The sequence below is a fragment of the Streptopelia decaocto genome, assembly GCF_964273445.1.
Source record: "Streptopelia decaocto genome assembly, chromosome: 1".
Classification (NCBI taxonomy): domain Eukaryota; kingdom Metazoa; phylum Chordata; class Aves; order Columbiformes; family Columbidae; genus Streptopelia; species Streptopelia decaocto.
In genome coordinates, this window is record NC_138663.1 from 55,957,973 (window position 1) to 55,977,885 (window position 19,913).

General features: G+C 37.6%; 1 protein-coding gene across 1 annotated transcript in view; it reads right to left on the minus strand.

Annotated features, from left to right (window-relative positions):
* Nucleotides 1-5,247: 5,247 nt before the first annotated feature.
* Nucleotides 5,248-19,913, minus strand: part of TBC1D15 (TBC1 domain family member 15) — a 36,465-nt gene continuing 21,799 nt past the window's right edge. Inside the window, exons 9-17 of the mRNA XM_082073903.1 lie at nt 19,510-19,613; nt 19,117-19,211; nt 17,566-17,682; nt 13,990-14,090; nt 13,158-13,257; nt 12,699-12,796; nt 6,944-7,060; nt 6,288-6,374; nt 5,248-5,608 (exon numbers count right to left, since the gene is read on the minus strand). Of these exons, the coding sequence (XP_081930029.1) occupies nt 5,414-5,608; nt 6,288-6,374; nt 6,944-7,060; nt 12,699-12,796; nt 13,158-13,257; nt 13,990-14,090; nt 17,566-17,682; nt 19,117-19,211; nt 19,510-19,613 (1,014 nt within the window). The 3' untranslated portion in view covers nt 5,248-5,413. The remainder of the gene's footprint in view (nt 5,609-6,287; nt 6,375-6,943; nt 7,061-12,698; nt 12,797-13,157; nt 13,258-13,989; nt 14,091-17,565; nt 17,683-19,116; nt 19,212-19,509; nt 19,614-19,913) is intronic.

Genomic DNA, 19,913 nt, shown 5'->3' on the forward strand with positions numbered 1-19,913 from the left:
AGGGCAACAAAGATGATTAAGGGAGTGGAGAAGCTCCCTTATGAGGAAAGGCTGAGGGAGCTGGGTCTCTTTAGTTTGGAGAAGAGGAGACTGAGGGGTGACCTGATTAATATTTACAAATATATAAAGGGTGAGTGTCATGAGGATGGAGCTAGGCTTTTCTCAGTGACAGCCAATGATAGGACAAGGGGTAATGGGTACAAACTGGAACACAAGAGGTTCCACTTAAATTTGAGAAGAAACTTCCTCTCAGTGAGGGTGACAGAGCACTGGAACAGGCTGCCCAGAAGGGTTGTGGAGTCTCCTTCTCTGGAGACATTCAAAACGTGCCTGGACACATTCCTGTGTAACCTCATCTAGATGTTCCTGCTCCAGCGGCGGGATTGGACTAGATGATCTTTTGAGATCCCTTCCGATCCCTGACATTCTGTGATTCCTTCTGTTTTCTCCACATCCCAGGGGAGAGGGTGGTGGGTGAGAGGCCGGGCGGTGCTTGGCTGCTGGCTGGGGTCAACCACACCACACACAGAAACAAGTGACCACCCTTTGCTGAACTGCTAGCCTGGGCAAAATAATAAGCTCTGCACAATGGGGCTCTGCTGTTAGTTGGTTAATAACAAGATATATATGTGGAAACAGTCCAAGAACTAATGTTCAGGTAGGGTACACATAGCCTGTATAATCAAAATATATACTATAATCGAATTCCTTCAAAACATAACCCATCTAGAAGGCTTCATTTATTTGAATTACATGGACAGATTGAAATATATATTTGATTCAGCTGTGAAATTCATCTTGGATGAGGCAAAAAGTGACATCCTACAACATATTTTTGTTTGCAGTTCACTAGAAAATTGAATTTGTGCCAAAGATATAGTGATTCAACATGAAAAAACAGCACACATGCTTTAAAAATGTTTAAGATTAAAATCCCCACTTCAATGAAAAATGAAATGCAATCTTAATTTATATGAGGCCTGCACTGCAATAACTTAATTGAATAGCAGACATTATGAAGTCCCACTAAGCATGAAGCACAATCATCTTTTAACACCATAAAAAATCATTTGAAAGCATCTTTAAATCAAATATAATAGCACACATGTGTGAGATCTGGCTGTTAAGTGTTCAGTTATGTCTCTGTGTCTCCTATCACCTTTTCAATGCTCATATACAGTGATGTAAACTATTGAGCTAGATATAGGTACATAAATGTATGTTAAGAATCAAGGGTTAGGATTTCCTGCTTTAATCCCAGCCACCATAGAGCAGCTCATGGAGTTTCTCCCCTAAGAACATGGACTGACCTCCCTGCCACGATACTTTCACCACAGATGTAGACAGTACCAGCCACTGACTAGAAGTGTTCAGAAAACAGGCAACAGATTTGAAAAACATATTGAAATATTTAGCCAGTCACAGACAAAATAGTGTTACCAACACTTTTCTACAGGCCACGGACCAAACTGCGCTCTTAAGTTGCATCTAAACAAGAATACTGACTAAAATGGCATCTGAGGAACAGTTAACACATTTCCTACACAAATGATTATCCCTGCACACAGCCCACTTAGACACCTTTTTCCAATCACATTTGTCATGTGAATCAATTCTCAGATGCACTTTTAAAATTTCACTAACCTCTTCAGCATTGACATTTCTGTTGTCTTAACAAGGAACAATTTGAGGAAAACATAGATTTGACCTACAGAAATTCTATCTCAAACTTGGTAAGACTTCATTCGCATCACACCAGGATACTGAATCTTTTACAATAAAATCTTTTTTTCAAGTTATGCAAGAGTCTTGGAACAAAAAATTATTTAGAGAAGTGAGGGAAAAGTGCCTCACTTATTTTGAACTAAAACACTATATCAAAAAGTGGAAGCTAGAATACTTTTTATGGCTTTCTGAAAAGTTTCAGCAATGGAGCTTTAATTTGGTGCTCAAGAATATATTTGAAAGTAGTGAGGGATCTGATTCCTCACTGCTTTGGCTGAATGGAGCCAAAGTATTTTGTAGAGTATAATATGTGAGGAAAAACTAGAGAGAATAATTGAAGAGACACCATCAGCATCTTAAATTTGTCTACTCAAAAGATGCAGAAGTTTTAATAAAAAACTTGTTAGTGACAAAACTGGGCTTGTTGAGTACCCTAATTTTAGTTAAACTACAGATCAAAACAGAAACATTGCTAATACAATCAACATCACTGTATTTCCACATCTGGTTCTTAAAGCAATCAGGACCTGTTACAGCATATATGTTAACCTTTATATTCTTTAGGAAGATTACACACAACGATGAATACAAATCCTCCACTCCTGACATGGGCTTTAAGGCCACTGGTTCCAATGTTCACTGGGTGCAAACCAGGTATTAGGGGTGACCAGGACAGGCACACGTTTTCTAAGTGTACTTAATAAAACTGAAGCATTAAGTGATTACTATGGGCAACTTAGTATCATCCTTTTATAGTTTTTGACCTCCCAGCATCACAACGATTCTATAAACATTCACATTGGTCCAAATGTCCAAGAAGCTTCAGCCTAGTCTCCTTTTTGTAAGTTATCCTCTTGCCCTCAAAGGGAAGAAAAAGCCCTCAAGAACATACTTTCTAACAAATAAAATTGCCCAAACAGGCAAAATAACAAAAATCTCTCTTCAGGAAACTCCTACATAAATTTAATTTTTACCTTGCAACAGATAGCACTGGAATACTGCTACGATTGAAAAGTATGAGTTTTAAATACTTGCCTCCAAAAGGTAATTATTTTCAAGTCAAGCATTAAAAAAAACCAAAACAGGTTTGCAGGAACTAAACAGGTATTGTCTCTTTTATAGTTGATTCATATTTGTTAATGCTAAGTAATCTAAATCATTCCTCTACAGAAGAAACAGATGAACCTCTAACCCATGGCATTTTTTCAGCCGTCATGATTCTTATTAAGACCTCTCGCAGTGTTTGTAGTCTCAGCTTAGGCTAAATCCATCCCTAAAAATCAGGAACAGCTTGGTAGAGGATGAGGTTCCTTCTTGATCACAATTCTTTGCAAGGCTGCCTGTCAGCTGGAAAGAAACTAGAGGTACTGAACCCTGCAAGAGGCATTTGATCTTACTGTAGGGGAGCAGAGCAAGCCTGCCTACTCCGAGCCTTCTCAGCAGCTCAGCAGCTGCTCACTGTTAATTTAAAGAGCAACCTTCTCATCTTTGACATCTGAGTGCTTAATACAAAGGGAAAAGATCAACAATCATACCCAAAAAGGCAAACTTTAAAGGCTAAAAGTATTTCTTAGCAGTCATAGCTGTAATTCTAAGAAATTACAGAATTTCACTTAAAAAGGCATTTCCTATATATTTGAATATTCATGGTCAATTATTATTTTCTTCTAGATCTTAATAGGTTTCATATAATTTTTGTGGGTGCATATCCTGAATAACTCCAAACCATCCATAGTTAGTTGACAGACTTGCCTGTTGCATTTCTCTGTTTCAAACACCTCCCTCCCTCCCCGCCTTCCACAGTTTCATTTTAATGTAATTTTTGACAAAAAGATTTTGCATGTATACTTCAAACTAGGTGCTCCAAAACCACTGAAACTAACTTGGTTAGTATATTTGAACCAAAGTGTTGATTATGTAAGTTCTAATGCCTTTTTGTATTCTACGCCACATTAAACGAACTGCCAAAAAGCACGAAGCTCAACAGTGAACAAAAGCAAGATGCTTCACCATCATTTCCTGGACAGGAAATGAAAGGCTGCAGATACGCCGAGCTGTGAACCCTTGATTTGCACCACATAAGACATTTTATTAACTGATGAGAGATAGCACATTGACGATATTAAAAACAAAATCTATACTGATTCAGCTCTCCAGTGTTCGTTCACAACTGGTGAGAGAAGTTTAATCAGGTCTCAAATTATTGCAACAACTTGATTTATCTATTAAAGGCTTTTGGTATTACTTGTATTTGCTTTAGATGTCACAAATAACGTTTGTAAAAGTAAGCTGCTCCAGAAAAGAAAGCTCACCTCACGCCACAAATCAACAGCTTAGAGAAGAAAAGTATGTTCCACTCTGTAATAAAAAAGTATTCCCACTGCTCTTCATTACTCACAAAATATATAATATCGATGGACTAAGCATTGTTAGCTAGCCCCTCTATCTCATGTTCTTATATCAACCACCACACAACTAGATTTTTTTCTCTAAATATTATTTAATTAAAAACACTAAATCAGCTTTGATTTTTATTTTATATATGTACAATAGTTACCAAATAATGAATACACTTAATCGGTTCTGTTAAATTTCACATAACGTCAAAGGACATCAGCATGGCATGGAATAAACTCACACTGCCTTTTGCATATACAAAAAATGCATTAATGTGAATTGTGATTCCTGTTTTGGTTTGTGGTTTATTTCTTTATAACCTGCTTATTAGTTCTCCAAATAATCTTGTCATATAAACAGTGTAAGTAGTTAATTGATCAGTTAATATATTAGCAAAGATAAATATCAGTAAAGTTTGCAAGAAATCAATTGCAAAACTACCTCAAGTGTAGGACTGAATGTATTCACATGAAAGTTACCTTCAGTTAGAAAAGTTTCGAAAAAGAGCCCAAGTTGGAGCTGTGCATTAATTTGGTCAAACTGATTCATATGAACAAACAGTCAAGTTTACTCAGATATTGAAAATATGACTATCCTTTTAGTATTCACAAACATTTGTGTATATAGTGTGTGTATGTGTGTAAATATATATATGCATATATAAAGTGAAGATATGTTAATGTAAAAATATACTGTTCATCCACTCCGTGTTACACAAAATTCAGTATTTGGACATTAACTTGTGTAAGTATGAATGTCCATTTCAAATCTACATTCAACCAGCAACAAATACATAGAAGTATTTTTGTAAACATTTGAGATAGGGAAAACCCATTCATTTACAAAACAATCCTTCTTTAACACATCAGCATCTTTTCAGCTTGAAAATGTTGTACAGCAGCTTCAGCTGGCCTTTTGTGAATCTGCTCAAATCAAAGAGCTCACACTGTCTTACATCAATACATGTGAAAGCTCAGCAAATGCATTATTTTCAAATTCTTTCTTAATCACCATCCACTTCCAGTTCACCAGCAAAAAGAAAATGCACTTGGCTACAAAAATATTAAGGAATGTTATTGAAAACAAAAGGCTATTTTGGTAGAAGAAACTACAAAAATAGTTGAGTCATGTTGTAAAGCTTTAATGCAAGAGCATTACAGTACAGATTTTCTTTCCAACCTTAAAGCTTAATCAACACCAAATTTAAATATCCATCTCTCAAGTGCTTGAAAAAAAAACGTGCTCAGTAAAAGTCTTTCTTCAATTTAACCAGCTGTAATTACACAGGTGTTCAGCTCTGTGTCTCAGACATCTGTTGAGTGCTGTCTGTTGTTCCATTGGCAGCAGTTACAGGTGTTGAGACACTCTGATACAATGACGTAGGACAACTCAACACAGCTGCACTTTCATCCTCTCCATTATCTGAATCTGGTGTTACAGAACTGTTTTCTATCCCCAGGATCTCACTGACTGCTTGAGGCAATTCCTAGAAAGGAAGACAGATGCAGGGGGAATATTAAAAGTCACAGTAATAAAATGAAAAAAAGTTAACAACAAGGTTCCCCATGCTCCATCTCCCATCCCCAGTAAGTAATCATTCATTTGAATTTAGCTGTACTGAAAGCATCTCTCAGCATTAGTTCCATTAAAGTTACCGTTTTCTGTATCTGCTTTTTGAAAAGACAGCCAAGAGGGCAGGCTCATGTATCACTTCCTGAATAACAATATCATCTTCACTGCAAAAATAAAAGTCTAAACAACTATTATAATTACATTTCATGTTATTGAAATTAATTTTGTTGAGTGAACCATTAGTTTCTGTCTAATAAGTCTCACACGCTTTCAGTGCAATGCACCTTTCACCTCAATCCTTCTCAGGCACACTGAACAAATTACTTGAACTGAGGCTCTCTAGTAAGAGCTAAGAAATCACAACAAAAGGTACAATCCAGCTTTGCACCACTGAACAATATTACTCTATAAAAATAATCACTCTTGCTTACAGACTGTTAGAATACAGGTGCTGTATAGATATAGCATATTCTTTATAATACCCAGGCATTTAGTTATGTCGCAACTCATATTAATATACGTATAATTTCAGCCAACTACATACTTTTACTGTCTATTAAAGCTCTCAGTAAATATATTCAAAATATCTTTACCTTGCAATTCATCATCTGCATAGAAATTGCTTCTGCTTTGCAGAGTATATATTCCACATCAATTTTCATAGACAGTTCATTAATATGCTAAAAATATATTCAGAAAGAATAGTAAGCACGATAAATAGTAAATACACTTAATTGTAAAATGCACTAATACTACACTGCACTGCTAATAAGTGTCACCTTATAAACTTGCCCCTTAAGCTATGAAGTGCTAAACATATTCGATTTGCTTTGATAAATCAGTAGTAAACGCTGTAGCATGCAACAGCTGGCTTTCACCAGTATTCAAGACCTGCAAGAGGAATCCATGATACTTCTAAATGTGCCAAATTATCTAGCCCTCCTAGGTACTCCCAGCTCACATTTTCAAAGAGATAACAAATAAGATTACAGAATAAAAATCAAAAACTAAGATCACAGTAAGCAGCAGTCTAAGTGGGAGAACAGTTTTTCTTTTGTTAATGATCTTATCAGTAAACACAGACATCAAATAAACCATTTTGAAAACACGAAGCACAGACATTCAGTTCGCGTTTAACCCTTCACAAGATTGCATACACCCTTTCCTCCTCCCCAACATGAAATACAAGCATATTGCGTTAACTCCAAAAAGTTAATTAATATTTGAATAATGCATAAGAACTCAGTACCTTTAATATTTCATTAAAGCCATAGTGCTTGTCCATTATTTGCTGTTTTTCAGATTCCAAGATAGCACAACAAAGGAGAAGATGAAAATTCTGGCATGGCAATTCTGTCCACATGACCTGTTAAAATATGAAAATAACTTTTGAAATGCTTACGCTTTTCGTCTGAAAAGAAAGGCAGTTCTTGGAAAATAAGTAAGTTAAGTGGCTTAAAAAACAATAAGTTATTTTTGAAGGCAAGTATTTGTGCAATTATTTGAAATATTTCTTTTAGCCAACTAGTGACAACTGCGACTATGAGTCACCAAGTGCTAATCTGATTCTTCATGACTCCTGTGTCTACCAGGTTCTCCACCCTAATGCTAGTGAGCTGCCTAAGCCTGCAGTCTTGTGCATGCATGTGCTCTGCCTCAGCTCATGTGAAATTCTCCTACTCAAAATTACACAGAAGTAACTAAACCTAAGTAATTATTTGTGTGAGTTAGTGTGTCTGCATTAACTGTGAATTGGTAGAAGCATATCATGCTCAGCAATCCCTCCAAAAGGTCCTAATGGTTATCAAATAAGGTGCTAAAGTTGCTCCCGATCCCCTCACTACAAGAGCCCAAATACATGTAGACACCGGTGTTGAGGGTGGGTGGGTGTTACTTTCTCACATGTTGGGACTTGGTCCCATGGAGGCCATAGATAATAAATCTTCAGTTTACTGTGACTGAAATGTGCAACCTCAGTATTTTAGCATGTTCATGAGAGTCAAATCCTAAAAAAAAATTAAAAAATAATAAAATGTATTTGAAGAGAATGTGCGAGGTGGGCAGAAAGCTGGAGAACAGTTTTGACAACAAAAAAACAGGAAAGAAACAAATAATTGTTTGCATAAATTACTCTGCATTCATATTTCTGTAATAAAGGTGTTGCATATAGCATTGCAAATAATGCATATAGCATTGCAAATGTGTCTCAACTTATCCATGCAAGGTGTAACACCACCTCTCTAGCACATGCATTGCCAAGCACACCCTGCCGTACCACGTACTGAGGATATGACCACCCACATGTTCTACCACAATCTGATTATAGAATCATAGAATCATTTTGGTTGGAAGAGACCCTCGGGGTCATCGAATCCAACCATAACCTGACTCTAGCACTAAACCATGTCCCTAAGTACCTTGTCTAAACACATTTTAAACACCTCCAGGGACGGTGACTCGACCACTTTCCTGGGCAGCCTGTTCCAGTATTACGGCTCTTGCTCAGTAGGTGGGAGGGCTTGGTTTTGGCCTCTACTCCAGCTGATGGGGACTGGTATAACCTATCTCTAAGGTGAATCTCAATCTGGTGAAGAATATTCTTTTTTCTTTTTTTTTTGAGATAAAACACTAGAAGTTATGAAGGCAGTGGGAGAATAGAAAAAGCATTCGATGTTACCTTAATGGTTCAGGCAACTCAGAGGACAGAAATGGAGATCCAAAAGAACTCCCTGAAATTCAGAGATTGGGCAGCAAAAAGCCCCAGAATTCTGGAATCTGGGAGTGAAATCTCAGATGGTACTTCCCCTTCTTTCCATCTCACCCTCTGCAAGTAAATATATCACATCACCTTCAAATGGGTTCCCTCAATCACAGAATCACTTTGGTTGGAAAAGATCCTTAAGATCATCAAGTCCAACCATAACCTAAAACTAGCACTAAACCATGTCCCTAAGAGCTTCATCTCTAAGTCTTTTAAACACCTCCACCACTTCCCTGGGCAGCCTGTTCCAGTGCTTTACAAACCTTTCCAAAAAGAAATGTTTCCTAATATCCAATCTAAACTTTCCCTGGCACAACCTGAGGCCATTTCCTCTTGTCCTATCACTTGCTACTTGGGAGAAGAGACCAACACTCTCCAGGCTACAACCTCCTTTCAGGTACTTGTAGATACTGATAAGGTCTCCCCCCAGCCTCCTTTTCTCCAGGCTAAACAGCCCCAGTTCCCTCAGCTGCTCCTCATCAGACTTGTGCTCCAGACCCCTCATCAGCTTCATCATCCTCCTCTGCACTCCCTCTAGCATCTCAATGTCTTTCTTGTAGCGAGGGGCCCAAAACTGAACACAGGATTTGAGGTAGGGCCTCACCAGTGCTGAGTACAGGAGGATGATCACTTCCCTAGTCCTGATACAAACCAGGATGCTGTTGGCCATTCTGGCCACCTAGGCACACTGCTGGCTCATATTCAGCTGGCTGTCAATCAACACCCCCAGATCCCTCTTTGCCAGGCAGCTTTCCAACCACTCTTCCCCGAGCCTGTAGCACTGCCTGGGGTTGTTGTGACCCAAGTGCAGGACCTGGCCTTGTTGAACCTCATACAATTGGCCTCAGCCAAACAAAGCCAGTTGTTCCAGATCCCTCTGAAGAGCCCTCCAACCCTTCAGCAGATCAACACTCCCACCCAATTTGGTGTTGCCTGTACACTTACTGAGGGTACACTCAATCCCCACACCCAGATCATTAATAAAGTGGTTAAACAGAACTGGCCCCAATACTAAGCCATGGGGAACACCACTCATGACCAGCCACCAACTGGATTTGGCTCTGTTCACCACAGCTCTTTGGGCCAGGCCCTCCAGCCAGTTCTTTATCCATCACAGAGTACACCCATCCAGGCCATGAGCTGCCAGCTTCTCCAGGAGAATGCTGTGGGATACGGTGTCAGAGGCTTTACTGAAGTCTAAATACACAACATCCACAGCCTTTCACCTCATCCACTAGGTGGGTCACCTTGTCATAGAAGGTTGGTCAAGCAGGACCTGCCTTCCATAAACCCATGATGACTGGGCTTAATAGTTTGTTTGTCACACATGTGACACGTGATGTCACTCAGGATGATCTGTTACAGGACCTTCCCTGGCACCGAGGTCAGACTGACAGGCCTGTAATTTTCCAGATCATCCTTCCAACAAAGGATTACAAAACAGCAGACAAATTTTGCTCAGACTGAAACATCCTAAAGGCAGTTCATTTCTCTCTACTGATTACAAAGGGGAAAACTGTCTCCTGTGCCTACAGCCTGCTCTTGTAAATCCCACATACACACTCCACCGATACCATTGAAGCTGCATAGGTATGTACAGAAAAAAACAAAACAAAACAGTATTGTAAGCTGAACTTCAACTGTGACAAAGGTGACACTAGCCTTCACATAAAACATAATGCCTTAATTAGTTTGTTTTTAAAAAGAGAACTAAATATCCCCTTTCCCATTCCATATCTCCTAGGAAAGAAATTGAATACTTGCAGTAAACATGCATTATGATGTGTTGGAAGGAACCTACAAGACTATCATATATCAGTAGGTTTCCCTCATCTTCCTAAGACAGAAAAAATATACTTAGGAGTTAGAAATATAGTGCATTTCTTTTCTGTATGCACACGTATACATGCATTAAAGCAGAGGTGATAAAAACATGCTAGCCTGGGATTATAAGCTATGAATACAAATATTGTTGTCATCAATTTAAAAAGAAAAATTAGTCTTTAAAAAAGTACTGTGAAGATAACACTACGGGGGAAAAAAAAAAAAGGGTGATTTTTTTCCCAAAAATCATTATCATTTATACCTTGAAATAAGATAATTATTTTGGTTTTATATATTTTGGTTCCCTTATTTATGAATGTTATTCATAAACTTTGTAGTCCTCTTCAGTTAAAATACCACCTCAACACTCTATGATAGTAAATTCCACCAAGTGATGATAAAAAGCTAAAATATATTTACTTTGGACAATTTTAAATACTGGTCCTCCTCTTTATGTGACTCCTTTTTCATTAGTGGAAAAAGTGAATAAAAGCATCAACATTATTTTTCATTATACCACAAACAACATTGGTTTTCATTATAGTATAAATTTTATGCATCTCAGTCCTGTTCTTTTCATTAACCTTCTGTTCCCCAGCACAACTCTATATGATGCTATGTCCTACAAAATACTCCTTCCATTCATCTGAACATTTATTCTCTTGTTTGGGAGTTTTCAGTGGCTACTGTGCTCTTGTTAAATGCATCTTAGACAATAAACCTGTAGCGTTGACACACTTCTCAATCTTCTTGGAACAAAGAATGAAAGAGCGTTCAACAAAAATATTAGTTCATCTTAATTACTCCATCTGATCCCAAGATCACCTAAGATCTCATTAACCTGGAATTATCAGAACTTCCACATTTCGATGTTTTGCATTATGTTATTTGACACCCTGAGCCTTATCATCAAGATTAACTGGATCTTTTGACATCATCCTCTTAGTGGTTTTGGCTAACACAAAAAATACGTTGCCAGTGCTTCATTCCAATAAATCTATGAAGTACTACTAATATGAAGGAACTAATCAGACACACACACACACGTTATTTCTTTTGGCATAGACTCTTTTACATTAAAAATTCACTGATAGTCTCCACTTAACCACTTACACTTGAGAGCTTCATCTGTCCAAATCAAAAAAGAACCTGTACAAACCTTTTTGAAAAAGCCAATTTATCCCCACCAGCTCTTATAAGTATTTTTCATTAACTTCCCAAGTTCATGTTTTGGCTAAAAAGACATAACATATGCTTCATGATATGCATCCCAGAGGCCTGAGGTCATTGGCTGATGTAGTCACCCAGAGAGTAGCAGTCAATGGCACAATGACTGGATGGACACCAGTAACAGGTGGTGTCCCTTAGGGGCAATGGGTTCACGTGCACCCTCAGTAAGTTTGTGGATGACACCAAGCTGAGTGGTGCAGTTGACACACCTGAGGGACAGGATGCCATCCAGAGCAACCCAGACAAGCTTGAGAAGTGGGCCCATGTGAACCTCATGAGGTTCAACAAGGCCAAGTGGAAGGTCCTGCACCTGGGTTGGGGCAACCGCTGGTATCAATACAGGCAGGGGGATGAAGGGATTGAGAGCAGCCCTGTGGAGGATGACTTGGGGGTACTGGTGGATGAAAGATTGGACACGAGCCAGCGATGTGCACTTGCAGGCCAGAAGGCCAGTTGTATCTTTGGCTGCATCAAAGCAGCGTGGCCAGCAGGTCAAGGGAGGTGATTCTGCCCCTCTGCTCCCATCTGGTCAGACCCCACCTGGGGTCCTGCATCCAGCTCTGGAGCCCTCAGCACAGGAAAGACATGGATCTGTTGGAGAGGGGCCAGAAGAGACCACAGAAATGATCAGAAGGCTGGAACAGCTCTGCTATGAGAACAGGCTGAAAGAGTTGGGGTTGTTCAGCCTGGAGAAGAGAAGGCTCTGGAGAGACCTTATTGTGGCCTTTCAGGGCCTATGAGAAAGATGGGGACAGACTTTTTAGCAGGGCCTGTTGCAACAGAACAAGGGGTAATGGTTTTAAACCACAACAGGGAAGATTCAGGCTAGACATGAAGAAGAAATGTTTTACACTGAGGGTGGCGAAACACTGGCACAGGTTGCCCAGAGAGGTAGTAGATGCCCCATCCCTGGAGACATTCAAGGTTGGGCTGGACAGGGTTCTGAGTAACCTGATCTAGTTGAAGATGTCCCTGCTCATGGTAGGGGGTTGGACTAGATGACCTTTGAAGGTCCCTTCCAACCCAAACCATTCGATGATTTTAATATGTCCTCACCTCATTGCACTGAATCAGTTTTTAAAAATACTCATATACATATTACAGTATTAGCCACTTCGTAGCATGCTCTATGCCTTTTGTTCTAAAGTCCAAAGACTGCTGGAATTTGTGTGATGAAATATCTTCTTACCTCCCAAAGTCGAAGTATATCTTGAAAGCTGAATTCCCTTTTAAATCTGATAAGAAGCCATCGGAAGCAAAAATAAAGGTAGCCTGAGTCTTGAGATTCTAGGAATAAGAGTGTTACATTTCATAAACACCAAATTTTGTTAAGACAACACTGGGTGGGTAGGAGGAACAACACACTTTACACATACACAATCAAACCACTGATTTTTAAGATGGTAAACCCTTTTTAGAATGAAAGAGATTTGCCAGAGGATGGCATATATTTAAAAGCAGTAACAGGATGACCCTGTTTTTCAATAAGCATTGAGCAATTATTGAAATCTTTCAGGCATTATTAATTTACAAGTCCTGTATTCACATATTACTACTATTGGAATTACGGTTAAAGACTGGTAAGGGTATCAATGCACATGGAACACAGCAAGTTGTTTTAGTTATTGTGCACAAATATTACACCTACCTAAGTAACTGCAAAATCCACTGTCTAGTAAGCGAAGCAAAGTACTCAGCTGAATTAGTTGTGTCTTCATACCCTGCATCTGTTCTTCAAAATTCTGATGCTGGATGGAATAAAATATTAGCACTGTCATTTTTATTAACTCAATGACAATTTTGAGATTTACAGCTAATTTTAATTAAAAAAACCCTTTTGTTATTGCAACAGTGGTCCTCATCCTTTAGGTATTTAACATATGGATATTTAATTATACGTCTATCTAATGAAAATGTCTGCCTTTTTACTGAAAGGTTTAACTGAAGCAGTGAACTGCGTTTCTTTCATAATGCTTTTGTATGTAATAAATAATATTTTAAATCAGCCTATGGTCTGTACCTCTAAGCAGTACCACTCAAACAAAAAGACAACTTATTATTATTATTATTATTATTATCATCATACCAGTCACATGTTGTTTCACCATATGCACAATTCATAAAAGCTTTGGTTTGTGGAAAGTCTAAGTTGCATTTAATAAACGCCAAAAGGTAAGTATTATGGGGAACCATTATCTTGAACAAAATCCGGCTAGAGGACTCCTGATTGATACAAATTTGTCTGTGATGCGTCTGAGTTATTATACTTTGGAATTTCCACGGAGCTTAATTTTACTGTATTGCACAGTAATAGTATAAAAAACCCACCATAACCTGCGTCAATCAGAAAAAAACAAAGCAACACATTGACTTAATACATAACAGGACTGCTTTAAAAAAATTTGACAAAAACCCAGTGAAATTTGTATTAAGCCCAAATGCTATCCATAGCTTATATGTTTATGTCGGCCTTATTTTACCATTTGTTCCATGTACGATACAAAGCACCAAAAGGCATCTACTTCATTCTCCATGACATACAAGACAGGTGACAGCAAGTCACTCATCCCCTGGACGTAACCTTCATGAAGAAAAAGGGGGCAGGGGGAGAAAAAAGCAAACAGGATTTAGTTAAACCCAGCAGTTCAACAGTAACTTTTCAAACGCATTGAATGACTGAGTGAAATGAATGTTTGCATTCCAAGTTTATACAGATAGTATAACTTTCCAACTCAACCACCAGTAAAGACATTTCTGTATTAATAATAAACAACATCTAGCAGCTCTAAAAAGATTTAGCAGCAGTTTCTGCCAACCTAAAGAAAACATAAAACAAATGCATTGTTTTTGTAGTTGTTGAAATACATTCAAACTGAGCTGACAGCAGAATAGATTTTTAGTAAAAAAAGTTCCCATTTAGAGCTCAGAAGCACATATTGATATTTTTAAGAAGATTAAATATATCCCTTGCACTATCACAAATACAGACTTATATTTATTCTCCACTCCATCTGTAATTGGTTCCTTTGTTCCATACATTTTAAATCTTTTAAATGTCTTCCCACTTTTTCCCCCACAACTGAAGATTTTCTTTTCAAATAGATTTGCAGAAGAGATGTTGATTTTCAATACCGGGCAAACATATGGTGCAATAGCTTTTAGGAAGAAAATTTTGCGCTTAACATTTCCTTTTTCTGGCACCAAATATGCTTTAAGGATTCCTGTATTCAGGGAAGCAGGCAATGTTCTGCTTGGATGGTATTTTAAATACACTAAGGCCTAAGACCATCTATGTAACCAAGCAGCCAACAACAAAAAACCACTACTACCTATCAAAAATGCAGAAGGGGATTAACAGTAATGTACTGCTTGTGAGAAGCATGAAAGAAACACATGATCAGACCCGATCCAAGCAAGTACCTTTAGGTTTCTGTGCCCAGAAATGATGAATCAAGTTCATATGCCCTAAAAAGCATTCACATGCCTTAAGAAAAACCTACACTTAACTGGTGAATGAAATGTCCACTTTTAGAGCATATCATTTTTACAAAAAGCTGAAAATTTTAGTTGTATACAAAACATTTTCAAAATTTTATAGCCTTTTAATGTTTCTTCCAGCTTCCTTATTTGTTATTAACAGCCTAATTAAGAGGACAAGGATTTTTTTAAGGCTAGCTCATTTCTCCCCTTCTTCCTAACTCTTCCAACTGCCTTAATACTGATGCCCAAGTCAGCTTATCTACTGCCCTATTACTGATGACCTCCCTAAGAAAGGGAAAGCATGATTTACATGTATTTGTATCATCAGTGGTTGGTTCAACACATTACATTTCTCAGACTCAAGCTTGGCCAATTCCATTTCTTAACAATGCAATTATAACTGAATAACTGAAAAGAGGATTGGAGTCAATGACTGTGAAAATATGGAGTAGCTGTGAGAAGAAAAATGGAACAAGGAACAGAAAACAATAATTAAAATAATTAAGAATTAAAAGGTCAAAAGAAAAAACGTTTTATTCCCCACACATTTAATACAGAATACACACATTAAGAATAAATGCAGAAAAAAATCTGTTCAAGACAGTTTAAAAGTCTCTCAATAATAAAACGAGTGTCATTACTGCAGACTTGAGGAATTCATTTCGAAAAATATTGTATTAAAGGCTGTTCTGTCCCCTCCCCTATGTGGCAGGTAGTGGCATTATTCAGATCTCTCTACAGTTGCTGTCAAAGGATTAAGAGCTGCATTGTACCAAAGCTTGAGTAGGTTAGAAGCACTGGAGAGATACAATATCAAACATTTCCATTATTCTTGCTTGTTTATGAAAAAGAAGGCTTGCCCAATCCATACATTTAAGGCATCTACATAATTTTTAACAGAGTGGGTGGTCAATGCGCTTTAATTTCACCTATACATCACTGTGCGTTAATGCAGGTTGACAGGCTGACATATAGAAAGATGTCTGGAACAGAGTTACGTGATTAAACAATGTCCATCAGTTCTAGTCTTCACCTTCTTTTTCAAGCCAAAGATGAAGTATCTCGACAGACATGACTGTCCTGGTTTTGTTAAAAAACAAGTTTCTCTTTTAGTGAATTTGCCTGTCAGCTAAAGCCTTCATATTAGCTGCATTTTCCTGGAGAACCAGATACATGTTTTGGTAAACATAGCAATGGAATGCGAAGTTATTGGTAAGCATAGATAGACATCTCGCAAGAGGGGCAATGAGAAACTGGTGACCAAGAAACCTACCAACTGTGTATAACATTCCATTCACGTGAATACTTCATATAAAAGTGGGAGATCATGAGGATCTCGTCCCTTTTTGCCTTTTGCCTTCTTTGTCCCTTCTGCTTATGGCCGACATTAGGAGAGGACCTTGCTAGTCGTCCCTGTGAACTGAGGCCTAGTGAGAGACTGAATCCAGCTCCAGTTGGCTGCAGAGTCCAATCCAGGACTTCAGGTGCCGGCTCTGCAGTTGCTGAGACTTTTCAAGATTGGTTTTGTATATTTTGTGTTATATTCTCTATTCTTATTAGTAGCATTAGTAAAACATTTTTAATTTTTCCAACTCTCTTCTCTCTGTCCTTCTGTCCCTCCCGATCGCCTGTCCTTAGGGAGAAGGGGGGAGAGGGAGGGGCAAAAGGGGGAAGGGGTGGGAGAGGAGGTTAACAATACATCTGCCAGGGTTTTATTGTCACCCCGCAATCTAAACCCTCGACAATGACAGAAGGACAAAAGCTGACTAGTACTACGGCTCCACAGTGAGTTTACTAGTAATTAAAGATTTGCTCCTACTTTTTGCCTGCAAAATCCCAACACTTTCCTGAGACAGAATACCAAAAAAAACCCCAGGTACAGAACAGCCAAATGCCATGCCAGTGGTGGACAGGGGAAGCAGCTACAAGTATTTTTTCCCTCCTTCCCTTCCAAGACAGTTAACAGAAGCCAAGACTTAGTCATCTTGTGTACACTGTGATTAAAGTAAGATGTTATACACTCTTCCTTCTGCAACAGATGCATACGCTGAAGCATAATTTTTGACAGACTGCTAAGTGTACTCCTCCAGAACCAGCTTTTAAAGTATTCATAAGAATACCCGTGTTTACAAACAGCTGGTTCAGTGTGCTGAGCTTTAATTACAGCTGGGGCAAATGGTTTATCATTTTTATTGATATATCAGTCTTAAAAATGGTAGCACATTCAAGCTCCGAAGACCCAAACTCATTCAAAACTCTGAAAACTTGCTTCAATTCTAAAACAAGCAAACAAACCCCACACACCAACAGTAGACCTATATTGAAGACAAACTGCCACTAAATTCTCAAGCCCACCATAGCTCATGAATTCAGATGCTTGTGATAAGCATCAGATAGAACAGAAGAAATAGGATGAGAAACTGAACAAAGTTGTCTGCATTATTAAAACACGCCTTGACATTTGCAAAGAGCATTGTGATCAATACAAGTTCAATTGTATTAACAGGCCTTAACATAAACAAAGCTGCAGATCAGAAACTAAAAAGCCTTTTACATTCAGAGGAACGTAAACTTACCTAAGTCGAAGTCATACATGCAATAGGTCATCAAAATATCATGAAGTAAAATCAATCCTGGATTATCTTCGCCTTCGTAGAATTTATTTGTTCGATCTGTCCTGTTTACATCTTTTTCTAAGAAAACAGTTCAGATTAAAAAGAGCTTCAAAACAGGTTCTACAAAGCCAGTATCAAATGAATTCAGAATGGTTTTTTAAGCTGATGATTTTTTTTTTCTTCAAACACTGTTGCAGAGCTTTGAAGTGTTTAAGACAACTCCATAACTGAATGTCATTTAAAAATAAATAATATTTCAAAATAAAGAAAATCCTTTCTGTCTGAAATAAAAGGATTTGCTAATAAACAGATTTCAAGGCTTTTTGTCCCTTTTTTTGTTAATACTTATGGAAAAATTCCTGATTATAATTCAGTGAAAATATTTTACACTTAGAGGGATTAAGAACAATTTTGTGTGAGTTAGCTACGCAATGCCATTTATGAATACTTATGTGATGCAGCACAGGCCACAGTAGGAAAGTTACCACACAATCAGTTCAAAGACGCTGTGATAATTCACCACAGCCTGTTTATATACTCTGTGTAACAAGTTCTTATAACCCATAGTGAGTTGAAACTGCCTGTTTCATCAGGCAGTTTTCATGCCTCAAACATACTAAGCACACAGCATACTCCTCAATAATGTGAAATTCGAGACTCATGTATTGAAATAAGCAAAATTTTGAGCACACTTTAATAAAAGAAGTATTTTGTAGTTTTGGAACTATTTTACAACATAAGCCTAGTATTGTCATTTATGTTTCAAATGCTTAAAAGGAACAGAACTGCTAAAACAGAAACAAAACTTAAACCTTTGTTGAACTCTGATTATTTTTTCTTTCTGTTAACACACACACACACACACACACACACACACACATTTAACTACTAAGATTAGGCTTTCTCAAATCTTTCAGCTTTCCTGTTGAATAACTGGCTAAAATAAGTTTAGTCCATATCTCAGAACAACACTAAAATCTTCTCCTGTCTCCTGAAATAACTGTTTAGTAATCCTAAATGTCAGTACCCAAATCTCATTAGCAAAGAGAACTGAGGATACAAACTGCTAATAGTCAGCAGAACTTGATGAAATTTTTACAAGTAGGTATAAAACTCCACAAGTCAGAATGCACATATACAAATCCCTGTAAGAAATTTTTAAATATGGTCAGACAAGTTTTCACACTCCTATTGTATGTCCTTATTTTAATGACATTCCCAGTAAAATTACATCATGAAATAACATGAAATAAAGAGCTTTCTGTTCTTAAGGAAGTTAAAAAATCCAGCCATTCTATAACATTAATGTGTAAAGCTCTGAATTGCTCTGGTTAAGAAACTTTTAGTTTTAAGTATGTAACTAAGTTCAGACACCTCTGAAAACAGCAGCATGTTAGTTTTGAGTGCTTCTTCATACAGGTTACTCAAACGGCTACATTTTTTCAACTTAATACCAAATTGTAAAAGTGTGTGAATCTGTACCATTAGGTATGTTTCTAAATCTAAATTTACCTATAAGACTCCGGTAATCTCTTAATCTTGAATTTCGTTTTTCCTGTTCCTCACTGACAGATTTCCACTGCAGTTTCATCCTGAAATATTCATCCCTGAAGAAGAAAGATAATTATGAAACGAAAACATGACTAATTATTTCATTTCTTTTTTTCATTTAAGCATTCATTCATTTCAGGTGTTCTTTGGCATAAACGGGACAACACCACCCTATTTATACATTTTTACTTTAGTATAACAATCATTTTAAGAAAATCCCACACACTTCCTTGCATTCAACAATCTTCAGCAGCTATCTTCCAAGTTTCTAAAAAGCCTTCTACATCACTATATGCCTTAAGAAAAAAAGCAGCTTTTTAATTTATTTTGTAACAAAAAACTCACTGTACTCACGTTTTCATTTTTTGTAGATTTGCTCTCTCTTCTTTAGTGCTGTTCCAAGGAAAATACCCCAACAGAAATTTCCATGCTTCTTTTCTTAAAGTATGGCAGAGACCCTAGGGAAAAACAGATATGAAACAACAAAAAGACTATTTTGATTTTGTGAGAAAATGTTCCTATAGTGATATAACACTTATTAAAGTATCAACTTTAAAGAGAACTTTTATAAGTAAGCTTCTTTTTACATTGTAGCCAAAAAAGATGCGTTATGACAATTGAAGGAAACAGGAGGAAGAGAATATGAATAAGCAGACAAGTATAGAAGCACTGGAGTCACAGAAGATTAAAAAAAAATAAACTGTATGAAAGATATTTCTTGCTATATTTTTGCTTCACTGCTGGAAATAGGAACCTTA